Below are 24,613 nucleotides of genomic sequence, written 5' to 3' on the forward strand. Positions count from 1 at the left end.
ACACCCGGGATCGAAACGGGAACCCTCTTGCTGTGAGGCGACAGTGCTAACCACCACACCACCGTGCCGCCCCCCTAATATTTGTGATATATCACCATTAATCACCAAGTTATTGTTAAACCGTTTCACTGTTTGTTTTTAACATTTGTCTTCCTGTAAAGCAGCAACTGGATTATCCTGGTCAAATAAAGTAAACTGAATTCCAATTTTTGCTACAGAAAAATGATACTGACACTAGCTTGAACAGTACACTCACCCAACTCAACATTTTCTAAACAAAAACTACAATTATAAAAGTATTTTAAATAAGCTTTAATTGTCATATAAACATAAAATTTACATCAAACATGTTGATGAATTACATTTTTTCTGCCAAAATACGGACCAAAAAACAACCCCGTTGCCAGAAAAATGTTGGCATGGTACCTTTCTGCAAACAACAGATTATTTGCATGTTATAATGTCGCGGATACGATGAAACTGTTTCAATGAGGCTGTGATTAATGTGTGGTTAGGTTTAGGCACAAAAACCACTTGGCTGAGGTTAGTAAAAGATCATGTCTGGCATAAAATACCTGCTTTTGGGGGCTCACTCCCTGCTGGAAAAGCAGCAATGTCTTGGTAAAAAAACAAAAGAACTGTTTTTGGTGGCACTATCCCTGCTGGAAAAACAGCGACAGATCATTAAATCACAACAGGTTTTGTTGTTTGTTGGTCTCGAACAGTGGTCTACAGAATTGTTAATATTATACGTATGCAACGTGCAAATGTGCCTATCTGTGCTTTGCACCTGGAGAAAACTCACACTGACACAGGGAGAGCATGCAAACTCAAACGGAAGGGCTCCTCCACCCCAGAGTTGGGTATAATTTCAGCCTACTGTCTAATGTTCCCTTTATATAGTGTGTATAGTATATATTTAAATATAAATATATATTTGCTTGTGATATGCTTTTCCTAGGTACAATTTATGATTATGTTGTGTTCAATCTGGTTATGATCTAGGATCACAATATCCAAAAGTTTCACAGTTTTTACAGATTACATACCAACACTTCATTATAAATATATATATATCATACCAATTATGATGCATTAATCTGACAATTATTTGTTCAAAGGAATCACATTGGAGTCTGACTCACAGTAATAAAGTGACAAATAAAGGACTCTTCTTTACCTCTGAGCTTAAAAATCAGAACAGGATTATTTTTTTGTCTAGACTATGTTATCTTTAAAACACAAATAAAACAATATTTTACCAGCACTAAAACACACTTCTTCTCAATGTAATACATTCAAGGTTTCTGTTGCTACAACTTTGCTCTGATGTGACCAATGTTAGCCAACTTAGGAATTCTAATGCTGGATGTCACTTTGTTACTTTGTGACTCCTTTATTCTTCTGCGGCTGCTGATCATGGCTACAGCTGCCTTGGTATAGAAAAATTCAGGCTAATTTCTGCTTTCACAGCATCTTGTTAAAAGTGTAACTAAACACACTTTTTACTGAAAACATTATTAAGTAAATGTTAATTGTACAATGTAATGGCAAAAGAATAATGACACCATCTATAGGTTGCCTATATGCTTTACTTTCACGAAGCAATTCTGTCTGCCACTGGGTACTATCTCACTCAAAAATGACTTGATTTAGCCCACAGCTCAAAAGAGGTGCATCAACAGCTTAAACAGATTGCAAAATGTGGTAGACAACAATAATAAAGATGTTGCAGAAAAAAAATATAATGTAAAATACAAAGAAAGATCAATAAATTCAAAAATTCCAATAAAAGAGTAGAAAAAAGAATAAATATTCACTGTATCAGAAATGCTGCAAAAATGAAAATTATACTTGCTGTTGTAAATATTTTCAGTAGCGTACACACATAAATGTTCACTCATAAGTAAAACCTGTCTCATTAAAATATCATAGTCAGCATCCTTTGGTACATCCAACATGGCGACGCGTGCAGACGCTGCGGCTTCTCTCTGTTACTCAATTTGCACCACTGTCATTGCAACACATTGTTTGTGTCGCTACTACTGTGCCTTTTTTACTTTTACTTTTAGAGTATAACTCTTTTTAGCTTAGTTTTTATTTATATATTTTATATTTTGTAGTTTATTAAATGTGTTAAGTGTACTGTCTGCACTGAGGGTCTGAAGAGTAACGTTATTTCGATCCTCTGTATGTCTTGTACATATTGTAGAATTGACAATAAAGCTGACTTTGACTTTGACTAATACGGATTAAATCTCACAATTTCAACCTGCACGAGTGAATGATTTTTTCCCCCTTGATACACGAATCAATTAATAATATAAATGATGATTACTTTAGCACTATTTTCCATTTCAGAAGAAAATTAGCAGTTCTGATATTTTCTTAAATACCTTTGATAGTATTATTTAATGATAAAAAACTGTTAATACATTTTCTTCTTTCTTGTTTCTTTGACTCATTTGTCATTTCACTCTGACACACATTATTTATAGCTGTCAGTACCTGTCAAATTATGTGTCTCAGCTGACATGTTTTTAAAATCAAACAGAAGTTTTGTTTAATGTCGTCTCGTCAGCTGTTTTTTTCTCGACCACCAAACCACTGCTGCCTTCATTGAGCTTTGACGCTTCCGTGATTTCATCGCTTCTTTCTTCTTCTCCTGTGTTTTTCTTAAATGCTCTGAGGATTAAACCTGTGAGAGAGTAAACATTTGCTGTTACAAGGTTACAAAATTAAGATTTTAAACATACAGAAAGACAAAGAAAAAAAAAGTAATGAAACAATTAGCTCCCTTTTCATCCAGAAAGATGCACCAAAAATTTGAAAAATAGTTCAAAGTATGGAGCTGCAACTTTGGCGCTCAGAGTAAAAATATGTTACAACTCACAATTTAAGCCTGTAATAATAATCTGTAGGTTATTAATAGTGACATTGTTTACATGCATGTGATAATAAACTATAACTAATAAACAACTTTATATTCTACTGAGAAATAATATCAATAATCTTGTCTCTTTGTGGTTGTTTTGGGTCTCTTTTGAGTCAATTTGTTTCTATGTGGTCAATTTGTGTCTATTATTTGTCTTTTATGACTCTTTGTAATCATTTTATTCACTTTTCAGTAAGAAATGTTAAAGCTGGGGTAGGCATTTTAATTTTGGTGTCACTGGGCAAAAATCCCATAATAAACTTTGAGCATATTGTAATTCAAGTGGACTGAGAGAAAACTAGACTTCTGCACCTCGTCCTGGCTATGTTTTTGTGATTGACTTTGGCCAATCACAGGTCATTTCAAAGAGAAGGCGTTGCTATTGGAACAGACTTATTAAAAAGAGAGTGTAAAGGCCAAAACACACCGGCAGTGAATGCTGCCCCTATAATACCCTCCTATTATTTTACCCCACATTGGCAGCGGCTAGACATGCGTCGGCACTCTTGTATGCTGTGCCCCACGGCACTCACCGCCCCCTGAATTACATGCATTTTTACCTCCACTCACTCTCTGCTTGTACATACCAGCTCCTGTAGCACTATTTTTCCTTGCTACTATGGCAGCTTAACTCCTCACCATTGATGTATAAATACAACGCTGTTGCTGTTGCTGTTGCTGTTGCTGTGTCTCATGTGTGACGAAGAATGGATGAGGAAAGACTCGTTGTTGAGGAAACAGACCCCCACTCAGCCGCCAAAGCTGTGAGGGACTCACAGCTTTGGCCACAGGCTCACCAAACTTTCTGTTGCTGCTGTTACACAGGTCAGACCTGCACTATTGCCAGCCACTCTGGAACTGCTGCTCAATTTCCTCCTGGCATGGCGGTCCATAGTGGCAGGGAAGCAGAGGGACTGTGGAGTAGCTAGCAGCTAATTCGTGTCTTATTTATGGTCTGACAAAGAGAGAGAACTCTATAATGGTAAATGTAGCAGATGTTACCATAGCTATTATTTTAAATGGTGTTTCATACCAACATAAGAATGGGGATGAAATATTTCTTAGAAAGCTGATAAACATTGATGTTTCATGTTATTTGGAGTCTATAAACATTAATGTAATGCTATTATGATCATTAAAGGCATTTTTTACTTTTTTTCTTTTATCTCACATGACGTGAATGCAGCAGCACTGGCTTTGAAGGGGTCAGGATTTCTGATTTATAAGTCCATCATTTGTGTATCATATGATGGTTGACTCAGTTTTTAGTTTGTTTGTGGTTTAATGACTTACTTGACTTACTTTTAAAGCTGAATAATACCATCTTCCAACGTGACAGACACAGGAAAGCAAACAGACGAAAACAAACGACTCCAACCAAGATGAGGATGTAGATGTACTGCTTGTTGCCTGAAAAGTAAATTAGAAGACTGGATGGTGCATTTTTCAGTTACCATTCGAAAATCAACAAACACAGCAACAACTGCTAGAGAAAACTGCACCAACCTCACATCTGTCTCCTCTCTTAACTCTTAGGATTTTAGGTATGAACATTTCAAACAGCCACGATGACTTTGTGTGAAAGTGAATTAAATCAAAAATGTTTCTGCTAATCTGGAAACATGCAAACACCACAATATATTTGGTAACTAACAGGACAACTAAAAATATAAACCATCAGGAGATCTAGACACGGTAAAGACTTATCAAATGAATTGTATTGTATTGTCTAGTATTCTCTTCTGAGCCTATGTTTGTTTACAGTTTGACAAATTGGCACCATTAAAAGTATGCCGAATTATCTTTTAACATTTCTTGTCTGCAGTGTACCCATTGATGTTAAGACAAATATCACTGGCTTACTTTAATAACTTCCTTTACAGTTACCACATTTCTGGTTTTTAATACTGATTAAAATTTAAAAATGTAGTAACTGTAAAGGAAGTTAATTTCCTAGTGGATTTATGGATGTTTCTTTACAAAATACATCAGAGAAAATGATATCCTCTGGAAGTGTAAGTCACACTGAATGATATCAGTAAGTGTTCGTGTCTGTGTGTTCAGATTTGACTGAGTTATGACTCTAAGAAGAAGTGTGATTTTTGACTTAAATTCACTTCAAGTAGTATTTTTGCCTCACAGCTCCTCCCTAAGTACAAAATATCATCCAGTTAAAGGACCACAGTGAATATTTAATTCCCCACACCCCCTTGTAGCATCTTCACCTTCAGTAACTTGGATGTCGGTCCAGGTGACGTACGTCTCTTCAGGTGTCCTGACCTCACAGGTGTAGGCTCCCTGGTGCTCTGGCGTCAGGCTGACTAGCTGCAGGCCTTTCAACGCCCTGAGTTCATTGGAGACATGAGGCCTCCACTGATCCCAGACCTCCACCAGCGACTTTGAGATGGAGAGGATGGGATCTGAGCGGTTGAACCTCCAGCTGAGACTAAAATTGTGAGGAAGGCTGTGAGGAAGACTGCAGGGAACCATGACACTGCTGCCCACAGAGGCGTTGATGGAAGCTACAACAAAGAGTAGAAGATTGTTTTCTTAAATCTTAGAAAATTTTGGAGTCTTTGATTCTGGAGGAGGATGGTTTATTGTTGAGCTTCATTCCCAGGTCATCACTTTGGGTTGGTGGTTCTGTCTAAATGCCAGCCCAAAGTGTTGTCTTTTTTTCTGTCGACCTAGGTAAACAAATAATGATGCTTCGGGTTGGTGGTTCAGTCTAAATAGCAACCCAAAGTGTCCGTATTTGATAACCTAGGTCAACAAATAGCATCGCTTTGGGTTGGTGGCTCGGTCCAAATATCAGCCCAACTGTTGATATTCGACTCCCACGTCAACAAATGGCAACGCTTTGGGTTGGCAGTTTGTTCTGGATACCGACACAAGGGTAATTGACAACCCAGGTTAAAAAAAATGGCAACACTTTGGGTTTACAGTTCGGTCTGAACAACAACCCAAGGTGATGGTACTTGACTACCTGTTAATGAGACTCAACAATAAACCATCCTATCCAGAGCCGCCAACTCTATCTTTAACTTCACACCAAGGAAACTAAACTTTATTACCTTCATGTTTCAGAGTGGTTGTTCTCTTGTTGGTGCCACCAGTCACAGAGCAAATGTAAGTTGTCAGATTTATGCCGTTACCCACTGGCATGAGTGAACTCTGGATGTTGTAGAAGCCAAGTTTGTTTTTCCGAACTGATGTTTTAATCTGGAGGAGTCGAGGATCAGTTGGGGGATCTGTGGACCAGGAGAGTGTCGGAGCTGGGTAGATACCTTCAGCTCTACAGGTGACTGAATCACCCCTGAACTCAATGTCAACCTCCCGGACTGGAGCTACAAAACAGAAGAGATAAAAGTAGTTTTGTGTTAAATCTAATGCCTAAAATTCATCTGTCAACATAAAAAGAAAATACAGACATCTAAACTGTCAAAACAACTTCATTACTTCCACATTACCACTCTCCCAGGGCTTGGCCTCTCTATCAAGCTCTACTGCCATTCTCCACCAGATATAATCAGACTCTTCCTATCAATCCTGGTCACCTGACTCCCACATCGTCCAGCTCACCTCTGTCTCATTCCCTAATCACCTTCTCAGAACTTACACCAGACCCATTTTCTCCAGTCACTTGCCGGATTGTCGTGTTACATCATGCCTTTGCTCTCCAGCCTCTGAAACCTGAAACCTGCACCTTTTTCTTGCCTCATCCCTATTTACCTGTGGATTATCAGTTACTTCTGTTTGGACTTGGTACCCTTGCATGTAAGCTCATATACTATCTCTATACCATAAAGCCACTGAACTGTTCCTGTCAGTTTTTGGATCTTTCCCTTGTTGCCTCGAACACACCCACCCAACAGATGCTTTAATTCATATGTTAAACATGCTATCATAATGGTTTTCTGTTCAAGGCCACTACACAGTTAGATTACTGCCCTCTGCAGTCAGCAGAAATGTTATCATGCCTTCTTCGTGCATGTCCACTGCAAAGTTTGCTCTTAGTAGAGGGGATCATGAATCAGAGTCCTGCAGCACTAGCAGGGGTCAAAACCTGCACAGTGTACCTGATGTTAATGTTGGTGTTGTATGGAAATGTGTCCCCCCGTAGAATAGCATCTCACCGACCTTACACCAAACAACTTTTCAAGCAATTTCAGTCCAAGTCTCAAGTTGTCTCGTCTTGATTTTCTGATAAAATCAAACATGGTTAATATTATCGTTACATTTGTAGCAGGTCCGCTCAATTTCAGAGCGCCGGTGCACTGCTTAACACATAATGGCGAGGGTGAGGAAAGCGTTTAATCTGTCTGCCAGTGGTAGACCTACATAGACAGTAATGTTCATAATATGATTTTATGTAACCCTGTATGACATTCATTGTTCTGTCTAATCAATCTCCCTTAACTTGTTTGTGTTTGTATGTGTCATGTGGTTGTTGTGACATAAATGCTGCTACGATAACTGTCAAATGGTGTCAGATTGTCCCTACTTGGTGCACGGCAGGCGCACACCGGCATGATAATGGTGCTGAGCAACTCTTGACTTGTGCAAAAAGTGAACAACCCATAGCTGCGCTCTCTCCAGCACCAAACAGGAAGCAGAAAACCAGATAGATGGCAAACATGGAGGGGGACTTGCATTAACATTAACAAGTCTTGGTTGTCCTGGACTGTGGAAAAGGAGAAACTGGTGGAGTTGTGGTGGTCTTTTAAAAGTATTTCCAAAGTCTGCTAGTGTATGGTAAGCATAAGACAGGGTGCAAAACAACCCCCACCGCCCTAAAAGAAAAAAAAAAAGAAAAAAGAAAAAAAAAGGCCATGGCTTCCCTGCAGAAGCCTGTACCTTTTACAACCAGCGAGATGATGCTGGACTTGTCGGTTCTCGGTGCAGTCATGGTGATGCAGAAGTATTTGCCTTGGTCGTATGGCGTGACATTCCTCAGCAGCAGTGTGGCGTTGCCCTCCAGCACCTGGTCTACGTACAGACCTGTTCGGTTTTTGTACTTCTTAGCTGGCGAGTTGTGGCCGACCACAAAACTGGTGTCACCATAACGCGTGCAGCTCACTATGGCTTCTGTCTTGTACCACATGATTCTCGCACCTTTGCCATCAGATTGAAACTGGCATGGCAGCACACATTCCTCTGAATTCAGGCAGGTGACGGTGAACTCTGCGAACAGGAAACACATTCAGGAGGATTTACATTTAAACATGAAGCTTCTTTTTTCTTGAGGATCAAATCATCAGGATCTCTAGACTTCAAGGAAGCTGTGATGACCACACATGCTGTTTTGTAGACTTATGCTAACTAAGAAACTTATCCTCCAGTATTGAGATAACACTTCTGTATGACACTGTACAAAAGACCCTCTCTACAGGCATCTAATCATTCAAAAGAGGCAGCCAAAGAGCTGAAATAACTACTGTTTTACACTTGAATGACTAATAACAAAACAGTCTTTTGCTCTCAGTATGTGGGGTTTCCCATTGTTTATGACCATCCATTATTATTGAGAGCTGCTTCTAGAACAGAGCTGCAGGTGAAGAAGCTTTGGATGACCGACTACCTCCTTCTCTTGCTCCACACCTTGTACGTAAACATCCAGTCATCATACTCTGTGTTAAATTTAAAGGGATAGTTCAGATCTTTTGAAGTGGGGTCATATGAGGTTCTTACCCATAGTCAGAGTATTACCTCCAGAGGATGTCAGTCAGGCCCGCCCCCGGTTTGGAGAAGCAGTCAGGAGAAGACATGTCATAGAAGCTAGAATATTTTCACAGCTTAACTTGCTGTCAGACAGTGACTTCCAATGAGGAAATGAAACTGTTACATCACTCTCTTCAAAGCCAGACAACATTGACAAAAACAGTGCTTTAACATCACTTAACACAAGAGCTGCTGGTCTACCGCTGCCTCCGTCAGTTAGTTTGTGTTACTGTGTGACTTTGGTGTTTGAAAGGTTCAGTTTGGATTCCCCAAAATGACATAATAATGCCATTATTATGGCAGCAGTAGAAAACTCAGAACATTTGTCTGGGTTCTCTCAGTGTCATCTATAATATCTTTCACCACTCACTGTCTATGAAGCAGCTCCAGACTTTATACCCTATGACATCACACATTTTACCACACTAATTTGGGGATTTGGGAGAGAGTTGTTCATGTTAAGTAATATCTTTCAGCTGTCTTGGACCATAGCAATAACATCAACATTGTAAATGGGCGTGCCCCTTTAACAAGAATAGTTCATGTAAAATGTATCTTTTCTCTTTTTATCAGAGGAATTAATGTCTGCTCACCTTTTCCTTCTGCCAGAGAGAAAATCAACAGGAGATAACAGAGAAGAAGACTTTTATATGCTGCCATGTTGAATGAACAAGGATAATTATGGTGATGATAATAACCAGAGTCCGTCTCCTTCTGAACCCGACAGCAGACTGGCAGGACTGACGTGTCTCTGCGCATTTCCACTGTTGGAATCAAATTACTAAACATCACCGCCTCATCCATCAGGTAGCTACAGTAAAGATCACAGGAAGTCATATTTCCACTGACAGTCAGTCGGACACCTCCTGATGATTTAAGCAATAGCAAAAACTTGGTCAGTTAAGGCTACCATCATTTATCAAAATCAAGGGCCCAGGGCCAGTGTTTAGCAAACTAAAGCAAACTTTCACTTTTACTGCTCCTCACAAATCTAAGGATTAAAGCAATTTGTCAAACTGATCATAAATGAAAGACAAGGACAAAGATCTCAAAACTTGTTTTCTTGAGATAATATTATAATTAACCCTATACCAGCATAAAAATTGCAGTCATGCCCCCTCTTGGTTTCTCTATATATACAGCCTAAAAATGCTTTTAAATTTAGAAGATCTTTTGAGAGTAGATCCAAGATGTCAGAACAGAAACAGAGAACACACTTTTAAGACTTTTAAGGTGATTGTACAAAATTTTGGTGATTGATAAAATATTATCTATATAATTCCATCTCATGTGACACTTTTAGCTGACCATGTGCATTTCATTTGAACATCCCATAGGCTGTTTTTTACATTTTATAGTTATCAGGTGTGCAAACAACAACATTTATTTAGTTTTAAATGTGGTAGTAAAATACAATGTGCACGTCATTCAGTTAACACACATCAGTTGGCACTTTTTTTTTTTATCTTTATACCTTTCAGGGCACTTTTAACTACTTTTTTTTATGGACTATGTTTGTTTTTACTGTTACTGTCTGTTTTTATATCAATTTTATGGTTACGGTGATTTTAGTGTTTAGTCTTTGTATTTAGTGAACCTCTCATGATGTTATTTTGCGGCTGAGAGCTCTGAGAAACCCTCTTTCGTTTGGCTCTGCATGACAAATGTATGGTGACATGACAATAAAGCTGAACTGCATTTAACTGAATAGAGTATAACAAGGTTTATGTTTTTGTCATTTTACAACACATAGTCGCACATTAAATGCAAGTTGGAGCAACTTCATGCTACACACCTGCTTGTCTACCAGCAGTAGCATTTCTATTTTCTTTTCTACTTCTACTTCTTTGTTATTTATTTTTTATATTAATTTATCATAAATACATAAATAATAAATACTATGTGATTTTGTGCAAACTCGCTTGATAAATTCTATTAGATCCTCCAGAATATCCTACATACGAAATTGTACCATACCATTCCGCTGCACTGTAACCGGGCAATCAGCTTTTTCTGTAAAAGCCACAAATTAGTAGAACACCCTGCCTGATGTTGTGAGGAGCTGTAGCTCTGTCAGCACTTTCAAATCCAACCTAAAAAATCTGTTAAAAGCTGCTCAGCTCTGTAATCACCTACTTGGTCTTCAGGACTTATTTTTTGAGCTATGTGTGTGTGTGTGTGTGTGTTATTCTTTGTATATCCCTGTATACTGTTTTGTTATTGTGCTGTATTTTTTACTGTGACTTGCCAAGAAACTACAGACACGAATTAACTTGAAGCTATAATCTGGTACGGTGCATCAAATGGTGACATTTATGTTTGAGCTGTACACTGTCCCTTTTAAATAAAATCAAAATGGGGAAAAAAATGGAAACATTATGATCCAACATTTTCAAAATTAATTTTAAAACGCTCTGCAGAGTAACACACAACTGAGTAAAATGTAATGATTTTTTTCCACGATTGAACAATATGTCTGATGTATGGCAAATCCTTGTCTGTGATTGGCTGTTAGCTACATGTGAATAATCCAGGATAACTGTGCTTTTTATAAGCTGTTATATTTGTTATTGGCAGACTGTGAGTTTGTATGTGATTATTCCCTCATTTTCTTTCTTTGTTCCTGTGTATGAAGCACTTTGTAGTGGTAGTTTTGAAAGGTGCTATATACATTTATTATTATAATTATTATGAAATTTTACCACTTTATGTCGCTGTTAAGTCACTTGATAAATGTGTTATTGCTCAGCGAAGTTGACCCTATGGAGCTTTATTCAAGAGTAAATCTTAAAGGTTTGGTAAGTATAAATAAATATAAGACATGAATATTCTGTGTTCTTTAACCAGAAGAGGCTCAATATTCAACGGAAAAAGGGTTCTGCACCCCTAAAACTTTGAGAAGTGAGACTTTGTTCCCTCCTTCATTAGCAGAAATCTTCTTTACTTTGAGAAATTTGCAAAACGTTTACAGAAATTAGGTTTAGTGGTGTGAAACAGTATAACGTGTAAAAAGTAGGAATATGCAAAAACATTCACTTAAAAATATATATATATTTTTTAAAAAGACCCCCTAATTTCTGCACAGATGTGATAACAGGGTGTTAGTTGACTGACAAAAATTCTGTAACTTCAAAGTGCTAAAACACACGAGACACAAATTGTTCAGAAAACTGTTTAATGATAATAAACTCACAGTGACGCTTTTGAAGACAGACTGATGAAAATAACTGATGGAGTTGCAGCACCCTCTACTGGACATCATTGTCTATAAGAACTACTTACACACACAGTATACAGATAAATGCAACCACTGTGTTCTATGAAAAACACTTCTAAACATTCAGTTAGCGGAGTGCATTATCAGTTTAACATACAGCATTATTCAATAAAGGAAGGAAGACAAGGTACAAATCAGAAAATTAACTAGCTTAGAAGATTAAATGAGTAGAAACACTAGGAGTAAACATTTGAAAAAGAAATTGAATGACATTATTTGTGTTTCATCATCACAAGAACATGAGTCAGTACTTAAAGACGAGAGTATTTCAAAAATACCATAATATTTAACATTAAATTAATAAGTCATAAAGTTTGAAGTAGTGTTGGGAAGGTTAATGTAATAAGTTACAGATTATTAATTACCCGACTAAAACGTAACAATAAAGTAAATATTTTGATTATTTCATCAGAGTAATGGAACTTATGACTTTGATTACTTTTCTAACAACTTTTCTAATACGTGATCGTTTCTACAAGATCAGATCTTTGCTGAAAGTGGTCAATGCTCCGGAAGTGCCAGAAGAGGAAAAGAAAAAGGATCCCCTTTGGAAAGTCAGACCAGTTCAGAAGAGAGTCTACCTAGGCCAGCAAAGGTCTGTATTGATGAACAGATTATTCCATTCACCAGCCGGTGTCCAGTTCGTCAGTTTGTGCCTGGGAAGCCAAATCCAACAGGATTAAAGGTGTTTGTTCTTGGAAGTCCAGGTGGCTTAGTGCTGGACTTTGAAACCTACATGGGAAAGAACACCTTCACTCAAGTCCAACACATGGGGATAGGTGGAAATGCAGTCCTGCGTTTGACTGAGACGGTTCCCAGAGGAACACTGGTCTACTTTGACTGGTATTTTACCACCATCAGTCTCCTGGATGCTCCTCAGGAAAGGGGCCTGCCTGCTACAGGAACAATTCAAAAGAATCGAATCCCAAAAGAGGGCCACTTCACTGCTGACAACATCCTGAGCAGAAAACCAAGAGGGTCATAAGAAATGATCGTACGGAGACCTGTGAAATAGCAGTCACTAAGAGGATGGACAACAAGCCTGCTGTCATGGCATCAACCGCCCATGGGATTGAGCCCCAGGATACCTGCACCAGATGGTCAAAGACAGAAAAGAGGCAAGCTGAAGTCCCAAGACCTGCAGTGGTTGCAGAATATAACAGCAACATGGGAGGGGTTGACATGTGCGACTGCATGCTCAGCGTCTACAGCATGTCCAGCCGGACCAAGAAGTGGACTGTTTGAACCATGCTTCACTTCACTGATTTTGCCATTACCAACTTGTGGCTTCAGTACTAACAAGACAGCCAGGCCTTGCAAAGACCTGCAAAGGACACCTCCCAGTGCCTGGAGTTCAAACTCCTCTTGGCTGAGGAACTGATAACCCAGGGACAGGTATGTCAAAGAGACCAGGGTGGCTCTCTCTCCGACAATCAAGAAAAGGAAGCAGCACCCAGATGACAGAATAAGAAATTATGGTGCATTCCACTAGCCGGAAATGGTCAACAGTCCAAGTCCTTCCAGATGCAGAATGCCTGGGTGCAACAGTAAAACATACATGGGGTGTGTGAAGTGCGAAATGTTCCTCTGTGTCTCCATAAAATCACAGTGCTTCCTCAGGTATCATAAATGAATGGGTATTGTGAATCGGCAAGCCCAATGTATTCAGTTCATCCTTATCCTAGGCCAGGAGCCTATGACCAGTGAAAAGTCAGTGAGTTTAAAGTCAGTGAGTTTTAAGTTGACCCATGACCTACTTTTCTGTGATGTTTTTATGTAATTGTGTTCATTATGTGTTGATATCATGCTCACAAAGATTTAGGTGGAGCTTTCCATTTTCATAATCAGCTTTCGAATTTTGTTTACACTACCAGATTTTCTGCGAATGTTGGGCCGTTTTGCTGGCAAAACTACTGTTGCGCCCAGACAACATGCAAGATGTCAAGGAGAGAGGAGAAAAAAGTAAAAGAAAACAGTGTAGTGCAATTAACTGCAACAATTATCGGTGGAACACCCCGCACCTGGCCTTCCACCGTTTCCCGAAGGATCCCGACAGGTAAAAACTCCTGAGGTGTAAGTTTTAAAGTGTTTTAATATCACTTTAATATGCCAGTTTTGTTTTGTTTACACATATCTATATATATATTTCTATATCTATCTATCTATCTATCTATCTATCTATATATATGTGTGTATATATATACATATATATATATATATATATATATGGACTCTTGGACCATTTATATCAGAACTGATTACTGCTTTAGCATTAAAATATATCATATTAAAATAGCCTATATATTATTATTATTATTATTATTATTATTACTGTCCCCTTACTGCACAAACTGTAAATAAATCTTTATTCCTGACTATGTGACGTCACCATTAATGTATTTCTAGTTAAAATATTGATTTTTTTTTTTTAAATTTTTTGGTAGATTGGCTTATGGGGTGATTTTGAAGGAGTAATTAAGTTAATCTTCTCATAAGTGGATGTAATATGCCGAGATGCCATCTAGGCCGTTTTTCTTCGTTTTTTTTTTTTTTTTAAAGTCTATATTTTGCTTTACAAAAACGTGAAAAAGCAGCTGTGACTAAGCTATCACGAGGTGAGCAGCATTGTACGCATAATTAATAGCGATATACTTCAGTTTGTCTGTGTGTTTTTGTATGCAAGCGGGTCTGCTGCGGTCTGCTGACAGTCCAATATGGCGGCGGTAGGACGAAACCATGGGCGTTCTATTGAGCTTCGCCTCTTGGTATCTATGCTCTTTGCTGGCAGTGGATAAAGGAAGGAAACAGCTGATAGCAGGAATTAGCGAGCAGCTAGTAGAAAGAGGGAAAGGCAAACCTGACAGACACTGTAAAGATGAGCAACTGGGGAGACAAGGCATTGCGCACCCTCCTTGCCCTCGCAAACGAAGAGGCCATTAACCGTCAGATGACGGGGACGGTGAAGAATAGGCCGATTTACGAGAGAATCGCCGCCTGACCAGCGTATTTGCTACTGCCACCGGACTAGCTGCGGCTTCCTTCCCACGTCAGTTTACGTCACACGCTGAGCCACACGTTTTGTTACTCGCTCACGCCCCCCATTGCCCCGAAAAAGGCACATTCTGTATAAACAAAAGTAGGATGGCGGTATTTTGCCGCACTCCCCAATTTTGTTTTTATACTGCCAATGCTGAAAAAAGACTGATTGGGCTTTCCTGCAAATTTGCACAATTCCTATCTAAAAAGGGCAAGTGTTTCACACTCGAGATCAATGAAGTTCTGTTGTGCACTAGAGCACATGTTGTAAAATGTTGATAAAATTAAGTAAAAACAAAACAATCTTTGCAATGAGTTTTTACCACCCCAACACTTATATGAAAAAATCTAAATACTTTTTTCCCCCGGGTATTAGGATGAAGTGACCTAGGCATAGGCATACGTCATGTTTGCATTCATTTTATTGGTCTAATGACGTCCATGGTTCAAGGAGTTCAAGTTTCTCCTATCACGGCCTGTTAGGACTTTTAGTGTTTTTTGTGTAATGTGTACAGATTTCACTGCTTGTCCATCTCGCATGAATGTCCAGGTGGGAGATTTGCTCACAGTAATTAAAAACAGTCACACTTAAGTGCAGTGCATTGTGATCTTCATACCACTGGAGCAGTGGGTCTATAAGCAGCTTGTAGGAAGTTCATTATCAAGTCAAACATTTGCTGCTTCCACACTCTGACTTTGTCTCTTGTCAATCATTTATTCATTAGTTTCCTGTGAAAAAGAAAATAATTTATTAGTAAAATACATCAAAGTGAGACTAAAAACAAACTTAAGTTTATGTGTCTTCAATATAAAGAATAAAATCAAGTTAATGACATGATTTGAGGAAATGTGATCTCATTGCCGGATTAAATTTGCACTGGTGGAAAGTAACTGACTTCTTCAGTACAATTCTGAAACACTTGTATTTTATTTAAGTAGAAATATTTATACTTCTACTCTAGAAGCATAGTGGAGCATATACAAAGTATACTGGGTACACCCTCCTCTTTTTCTGGCTATTTACAGTGTACCCACCTATCAGCTACATGCTATTGGGAGTCTAGGAGAGTATGTCCGCTTCCTGCACTGTAACCTCCCTGTCTACGTGGTAGTACACTTGCCTCATCAGCTACCACTACAACACTGTTCTAATGCACTGCATTTAAGAAAGAAAAAAATTGTTCATCACTGCACAGTGTTGATCAGTGACCTGCAGTTACTTTACAGATGGAATTTTTAAAACATGATGAACTAACAAAATACAATGAATTGTTGTACAGTAAATTAAACCACTTAACAGTATAATTAGCTCGACTGCAGCCAGCTACCATATTAAAATGTTTCTTACATGTTAATGCATCGATAATAATAAAACCAATATTATAAAAATGTAGTGAGAAAATCCATCATAGTGAGTACTTTTATTTTTAAAATGTGGTCTGGCTACTTAAATAAAGGATCTGAACACAGCAGCAGTGCTTCTGTGTTTAATATGGAAGATATACTTACACTTTGAGTGACATGTAGTTCCATGTGAGGTCCTCTTAGTTTCTGTGTCCAACAAACAACATCATCATCAGAACAACATAGACAAATAATAACTAGCAGATTAGGACAGAATATGTTTTCTTACCTTTTTAGATATGTGACACACAAGACCTGCTATCACTAGAACCGCGACTCCAACCACAACGACTCCAACCACCACGCCTACAATAACTCCTGTAGCTCCTGAAACAGAAGAAGAGTCAGTGTTATTAGCAGAAATCTCATTTAACATCTACTAATACTACTACCATAAATAACCTCACATTAAGATATTGTCATTGAGCAATCCACATTCTCACACCCACCGATTTTTAAGAAACTTCTGGGTAGGGCTGGCTGGGAAATACATTGATATTATACACTGAACAAAAATATAAATGCAACACTTTTGTTTTTGCTCCCATTTTTCATGAGCTGAACTCAAAGATCTAAAACATTTTCTATACACACAAAAGTCCATTTCCCTCAAATATTGTTCACAAATCTGTCTAAATCTGTGTTAGTGAGCACTTCTCCTTTGCTGAGATAATCCACCCCACCTCACAGGTGTGGCATATCAAGATGCTGATTAGACAGCATGATTATTGCACAGGTGTGCCTTAGGCTGGCCACAATAAAAGGCCACTCTAAAATGTTGTTTTATCACACAGCACAATGCCACAGATGTTGCAAGTTTGGAGGGAGTGTGCAATTGGCATGCTGACTGCAGGAATGTCCACCAGAGCTGTTGCCCGTGAATTGAATGTTCATTTCTCTACCATAAGCCGTCTCCAAAGGCGTTTCAGACAATTTGGCAGTACATCCAACCGGCCTCACAACCGCAGACCACGTGTAACCACACCAGCCCAGAACCTCCACATCCAGCATGTTCACCTCCAAGATCGTCTGAGACCAGTCACCCGGACAGCTGCTGCAACAATCGGTTTGCATAACCAAAGAATTTCTGCACAAACTGTCAGAAACCGTCTCAGGGAAGCTCATCTGCATGCTCGTCGTCCTCATCGGGGTCTCGACCTGACTGCAGTTCGTCGTCGTAACCGACTTGAGTGGGCAAATGCTCACATTCGATGGCGTCTGGCACGTTGGAGAGGTGTTCTCTTCACAGATGAATCCCGGTTTTCACTGTTCAGGGCAGATGGCAGACAGCATGTGTGGCGTCGTGTGGGTGAGCGGTTTGCTGATGTCAACATTGTGGATCGAGTGGCCCATGGTGGCAGTGGGGTTATGGTATGGGCAGGCGTATGTTATGGACAACGAACACAGGTGCATTTTATTGATGGCATGCACAGAGATACCGTGACGAGATCCTGAGGCCCATTGTTGTGCCATTCATCCACGACCATCACTTCATGTTGCAGCATGATAATGCACAGCCCCATGTTGCAAGGATCTGTACACAATTCCTGGAAGCTGAAAACATCCCAGTTCTTGCATGGCCAGCATACTCACCGGACATGTCACCCATTGAGCATGTTTGGGATGCTCTGGATCGGTGTATACGACAGCGTGTTCCAGTTCCTGCCAATATCCAGCAACTTCGCACAGCCATTGAAGAGGAGTGGACCAACATTCCACAGGCCACAATCAACAACGTCAACAACTCTATGTGAAGGAGATGTGTTGCACTGCGTGAGGCAAATGGTGGTCACACCAGATACTGACTGGTTTTCTGACCCCCCCAGACCGCCCCAATAAAGCAAAACTGCACATTTCAGAGTGGCCTTTTATTGTGGCCAGCATCTAATCAGCATCTTGATATGCCACAACTGTGAGGTGGGATGGATTATCTCGGCAAAGGAGAAGTGCTCACTAACACAGATTTAGACAGATTTGTGAACAATATTTGAGGGAAATGGTCTTTTGTGTGTATAGAAAATGTTTTAGATCTTTGAGTTCAGCTCATGAAAAATGGGAGCAAAAACAAAAGTGTTGCGTTTATATTTTTGTTCAGTGTATCAATATCTTGATATGAGACTAGATATCAGCTTGAATTTTGGATATTGTGATGTCATAAGTGTCTCTTCCTCATTTTAAAGGCTGTATTACAGTAAACTGATGTAATTTTCTGAAATTACCAAAATAGCGGCAGTAGCTCAGTCCATAGGGACTTGGGTTGGGAATCGGAGGGTCGCCAAAATATGGAGCGTGGACTGGAGAGGTGCCAGTTCACCTCCTCGGCAGTGCCCACTGCTGAGGTGCCCCTGAGCAAGGCATCGAACCCCAGGCTCGGAGCGCCTGTCATGGGCAGCCCACTCTGACATCTCTCCACTTAGTATATGTATAGGTCCAGTTTGTGCACGTGTGTTCGGACCTGTGTGTAATTGACAAACAGAGTGAAAAGTTGAATTTCCCCTCTGGGATTAATAAAGTATATGAAAAAAAAAATAAATTATTCGAACTGTTATTTGTCTCCATCCACTGAGTCATTATATCCATATTACTGATTTATATTTATCAAAATCTCATTGTGTAAATATTTTGTGAAAGCACTGATAGTCCACACCACACTATCGTTGCAATATCAATATTGAGGTATTTGGTCAAAAATATCATGATATTGATTTTCTTCATATCGCCCAGCCTTACTTCTGGAACATTTTGAATACTGCTCACTTGTCCATCTCACAGAGCAAATAATATTTTTCCATTTCTACAAGTGGTAAATGGACTTGTTCTTGTAAAGCACCTTTCAAGGCTTCTGAAAGCACTTTTACACTACATGCCTCATCACCCATTCACACACACATTCATACACTAGAGGATACCATACAAGGTAATAGTAATTATGATGCATTTCATTTATGGGCGCCTTTCAGGGCACTCAAGGACACCCTACAAGACAAAAAACGAACAAACAAAATCAAATCCTGGTTTTCTTCAAATCTCCTAAAACTCAACAGTGACAAATCCAAGGTTTGTAGATTTGTAGATTCATTTATTTTTGAAATAATCAGGGACAGTACATACTAATAAACACTTTCGTATAAATATGCAGGATTATAGCCAGTGGCTAATTTCCATCCTTTAACCCTAGGCAGGTTGGTGTTAACCATATACAGTCAATAAAACAGTAATGGTGAAAAGTACAATACGCAGACTAACAAACAAAAAAACCATGTTACTCATAACAAACCAGAAATTAAATGACCATAGGAATTTGGATTATTAAGTGCTGAAGTGCATTAGTGTTGAGATATACAAGAAAAGAACTGCATGTAGCCCATTTCAAAGTGCTGATTATATATCTCCCTATTTCACAAGTCTGTAAAGTGCTGATGTAAATTGCACATATTTTGCACACACAGAGATGTGTGTGTCTTTGGTCTCCCTCACAAGACCATCCATAAGCTCCAATTGATTCAGAACTCTGCCGCCTGTATCATCACCAGAACTCCATCCATCAATCACATCAAACCTATCCTACAACAACTTCACTGGCTTCTGGTCAAATACCGCATGGACTTTAAAATTCTGCTCCACACTTTCAAGGCCATCCATAACCTCACTCCCCCATACCTCTCTGAACTCCTCCACATCAACACTCCCTCCCGGATATTCAGGTCGACCTCTTCCATCAGCCTCATTGTGCCCTCTGCCCATCTGTCCACCATGGAGTCCAGAGCCTTCAGCCGCTCTGCCCCCTGCCTCTGGAACTCCCTCCCTGCCGACATCAGGAACATTGACTCATTATCCATTTTCAAATCCCGCCTGAAAACCCACCGTTTTAAACAGGCCTATTCTATTTAATTGCCATTGCTCTGCTGCAGATTTCACATTTTACTGTGTTGATGATTGATTTTAATTCTAATTGTCTTTTACTTGTTCTGTAAGGTGACCTTGAGTGCCTTGAAAGGCGCCTTTAAATAAAATGTATTATTATCATTATCGTTAAAAAAAAAAAAAAAAACAAGCAGCAATGTATCCACAGATCATAAAGTCAAACAGTTCAGTAATATGCAATAATAAGTTAATGAAATAACTAGACAAAAATCCATTAACTTACATTAAATCAGACTGAATACGTCAGTTTGAGAGGGTGTGTTTTCAGATGGGATTTGAATGTGGACAGGGAGTCAATATTGCGGATGTCACAGGAGAGAGAGTTCCAGAGGCGGAGATCAGAGCGGCTGAAGGTTTTAGAACCCATGGTAGTCAAGATGCAGATGGTGATGTGAATTGGATTGCAGAAGAGGATCTAAGAGTATGAGAAGGTGTGTAGATATGAAGGAGTTCAGAAAGATAGAGAGGGGCTGGGTTATGATAAACAAACTAGTGAACACCCAAGCAAAGCCTTAACAACCACATGACAACCACCACCAATGAGCTATGATGCCCTCGCAGCCACCTACTAAATCCAGGTTACTTACATCCAGTGGTTGGATAGTTTGACGGCCGCCCTGTTTGGTTCATCCTGCTGTCGCTCTGTTTTCTAAGGCTGTAGATCTGTCTGAGGTTAATAAGCAGCATGAAACACACTGAGGTCAGGTTTGCATCATGCTTAAAATCATTTCTGAAGTTAACTGGCAACATATGAGGGAGGCGAAAATTGGGGTGAAAATTCTCAGTCATCCAGGTCATGGTTATCTTAAGTGCTATCTTGTAGGTAATATGAAATACAAGCAAGTCCAGTTGCCTACAAGATAGCACCTCCAACCTGTGCACTAAAACACCACATGGACCAAACTGTCAGTCTTGCTTGTTCTGATCATTGCAACACCAGAAAAACTGATAAGCTGCCTCTTTGACCTCTGGTTGAAACCCTGTCCAAATATTAAACCTCTAATTTTCTTGCTGATGATTTGAATGACAGTTGTTGCTCAGACAGACTGTATCTTACCTTCCTCTATCATCAGAAGAGTGTTTGTCACATATGTCTCCTCATCATCACTGAGCTCACAGGTGTATATCCCCTCCTGATTTGAAGATAAGTGCTGTAGTGTGAGGCTGCCTGACTCAGACACACTCTTCACCTGCTGCCTCCACTCCACTGACACTGTGTAGGGGACGTTGGCCCTGGTCTGGTTCAGGATCATTTGACTGTGGTTGAACCTCCAGATGAGGCCTGTTAGGGAAGTATTTGAAGTAGTGCAGAGTATTGTTGTTTCACTGCTGGAACCACTGACAGAAGCTAAAAAGAAATAACACAAAAAGCAGGTTTTGTGTTTGTTCCTGTTTCTTTCTCTGTTAGTTAGTCTGCAGTAAATCAGAGAAGCTAACAAACAAATTTCAGTTTAACTGAAAATAGTTTCATCACAACTGCAGGTTTTATATTGTGTATTTGCAGTCAGAGAGGAATCTTTCTTTACTCAATGAAGGGCTGATATCAACATGACAATCATGACAGATTAGAGGTAAAACTCACGCAGTTGCCTCAAACTGGCTCTCCTCCTGTTTCTGCGAGTGCTGACGGTGCAGCTGTAGACAAGATCAGTAACTGAAACTGTCAGATAACTGTTGATGTTGTAGAGCTGCTGTTCAGTCTGATGGACTGTGGTTTTGTTCTGGAGGGTCATGTTGGATGGAGGGTTGGTGGACCAGGTGAGCTGAGGCTCAGGGTAGATCCCCTCTGAGCTGCAGGTGATCCTGTTTTCTACCTGCTGAATGTCGACCTTATGGACTGGAGCTGCAAAAACAGAGGCTCTTAATGGCACATATGGATAAATTCACTGATAATTTAAGATTTAAAATGTTTTCTTTTAACAGTTTCATATAGTTTATTTTAAGTCAACGACTGTGTGTGTTTACTGTGTGTTTCTCATACCGTCCACTTTCAGGTTGATAACTGACTCCTTGTTTCCTCTGGTGGTGCTGGTGATGCACTTATATCTGCCCTGGTCCTGAAGCTCCACCCCTGATAGCTGCAGCGAGGCATTTCCTCTGGAGATCTGGTCCTTGAACAGTGACGTCCTGCCTCTGAAGTGCTGGTCCTGCTGTGCCAGCTGGTCTTGGTTGAGGAAGTAGGAGTGGACACGAGGGTCTCCTGCTTTCACCTGAGTCCAGTGGATGACTGCTTCAGTGCCGACCTGGAAGCTGCACGGTAAGATGCAGCTCTCCATGAAAACACAGGACACCTCAGCATCTGAGAATGAAATAAAAGGCTGTTATTGTTTTTCACCTGATGAGTCTGTGTGTGTGTGTCATCAGGACAAAATGTGGTCCAGGTCACACCAATTGTAACAAGAACTACTACAGAAGCTGTTATATTGCTGAATATTGTGCCAGGTGATTTTATGTCTGTGTCTGGATAGATTGTGTCAGTGTGATAGCATCACAGTGAGTGGTGTGTAATTGAGATCAAAATAAAGGCTGAGTTAAAACATGGGCGTGGTCCCAAAAAGGGGGCCAGAGGTAGGGCAGCAACCCTGGCCTATACTTGTTTCAAGTTGTGGATCCCTGTATCGCAAGTTCACAATGAATACGTCCACCCCATTTATATCAAGGAGTGTTGACTAATGCCTTATTTACACACAAGGTATGGCCAAGCTTCATTTGCAGCGCTTAGAACTGTTATTTTTCAGTTTGTGAGTTCAGAATTCAAACTGGACACCACAGCAGAAAATTCATCACCACACACCACACACCATTTCAATGGATTTTCTCCTTCAGTGAATCCTGGAAAATAAACTCTGAAAGGACAGTCAAAGATAATCTCACAGACAAAATACTCAAATTTCTGATGAAACTAGAGCAAAATAACTGAGCTAAATGACAATAACCTGCTGACCAAACCCACATTATCTTATCACTGTTTTTTGTACCTACAAAAGCTGCTGTTAAACCGTTGGCTGGAGTTTTCAGCAAAACCACCAGCTTAACTGTCACTGAAAGCTGTCTGCCCTTGAACCCATGAGAAGCACTGTTGGACAACCACACACAGGAAAGATTTATGGTCTGGAGGAAGTGTCGACAGTATGTTTCCCTTTTTACTTTAAGAATGAGGAATATGTGGTTATCTGGCTGTAGTTTCAGTTAACGGCCGAATACTGTGATGGTGTTCTTCTATGCTGCGATCATTGAGTCCATCCTCACCTTCTCCGGCAACACCATCACTACAATGCTCTGCTGCCACTGCCCAGGACAGAGGCAGACTGCAGTGTACCATTCACTTGGCAGAGAAGGTGATTGGCTGCAATCTACCAATCCTTCAGGACCTGTATACCTCCTAGACCCTGAGGTGGGCAACCCTTCCCACCCTGGTTACAAACCACACCTGTGTAGCCCCCGACAGGCTCCAGGCTCAATTAGCCGGGACTAGCATAGCACACCTGAATCTCCAGTTAATATGTACTCCATCATCAAAAAAGTGCAGCAGAGATGTACTTCCTGCAGCAGCTGAAGAAATTCAACCAGCTAAAGACAACAATAATGCACTTCTACATTCATTATCAAATCCATCTCCACATCCACCACCACCATCTGGTACGCTGCTGCCACTACCAAGGACAAGGACAGACTGCAGTGAATCATTCACTCTTTGGTGACTTGCTGAAATCTGCTGTTCCTCCAGGACCCTGGGGGAGGCAGGAAAGATTGTTGCTGGCCCAGCTCTTTATTTTTAAAGCACATACACTGAACATATTTTTATTTAAATATTTTTTCCATGTTTTATTGTCAAGTTTTGTTTTCTTTTCTGTTATTATGTTTAACTTTTGCAATACTTGCTTTTATTTCCTCTTACTATGTTTATTGTTATGTGACAGTTATGCACCAAAACACCAAGACAAATCTTTTGTATATGAAAAGCTACTTGGCAATAAACCTGATTCCGAGGTCTAACATACATTACCCTACATTTTACAAGAAGATCATTATGGAAGCTGGTTTCAAGATAACATTGTACATGCACAGTCAGTAGTTTCTGTAGCTTCTGCAAATCATAGTCAGAAACAGAACCACACCAAAACATGGTTTTGCTTCTCTTTTTGTTCAGCACTGTATAAGCTGTTTATTTTGTCCTGAATCACAGTCAGTTTGTTGCCATTTTGTTGGTGTGGCAGAGGATTCTGTTGACTTAGTGAAAGACAGAGAGAGAGAGAGAGATATTGATTGATTGATTGATTGATTGATATTGATTGCTTTTGCATGACTCATCACTC

The 24,613-nt window shown here is 39.8% G+C and overlaps 1 protein-coding gene across 1 annotated transcript; it reads right to left on the reverse strand.

Annotated features, from left to right (window-relative positions):
- Positions 1-297: 297 nt before the first annotated feature.
- On the reverse strand, positions 298-9,520 carry LOC144458922 (uncharacterized). The gene is made up of 6 exons (XM_078162757.1): positions 9,250-9,520; positions 7,793-8,119; positions 6,010-6,282; positions 5,161-5,457; positions 4,238-4,345; positions 298-2,698 (listed from the first exon to the last, which is right to left on the reverse strand). Exons 1-6 carry the CDS (start codon positions 9,491-9,493, stop codon positions 2,547-2,549), a joined length of 1,401 nt encoding a protein of 466 aa, XP_078018883.1. The 5' UTR covers positions 9,494-9,520; the 3' UTR covers positions 298-2,546.
- Between the last annotated feature and the right edge of the window lie 15,093 nt (positions 9,521-24,613).

This window comes from Epinephelus lanceolatus, chromosome 20 (assembly GCF_041903045.1).
Source record: "Epinephelus lanceolatus isolate andai-2023 chromosome 20, ASM4190304v1, whole genome shotgun sequence".
NCBI lineage: Eukaryota > Metazoa > Chordata > Actinopteri > Perciformes > Serranidae > Epinephelus > Epinephelus lanceolatus.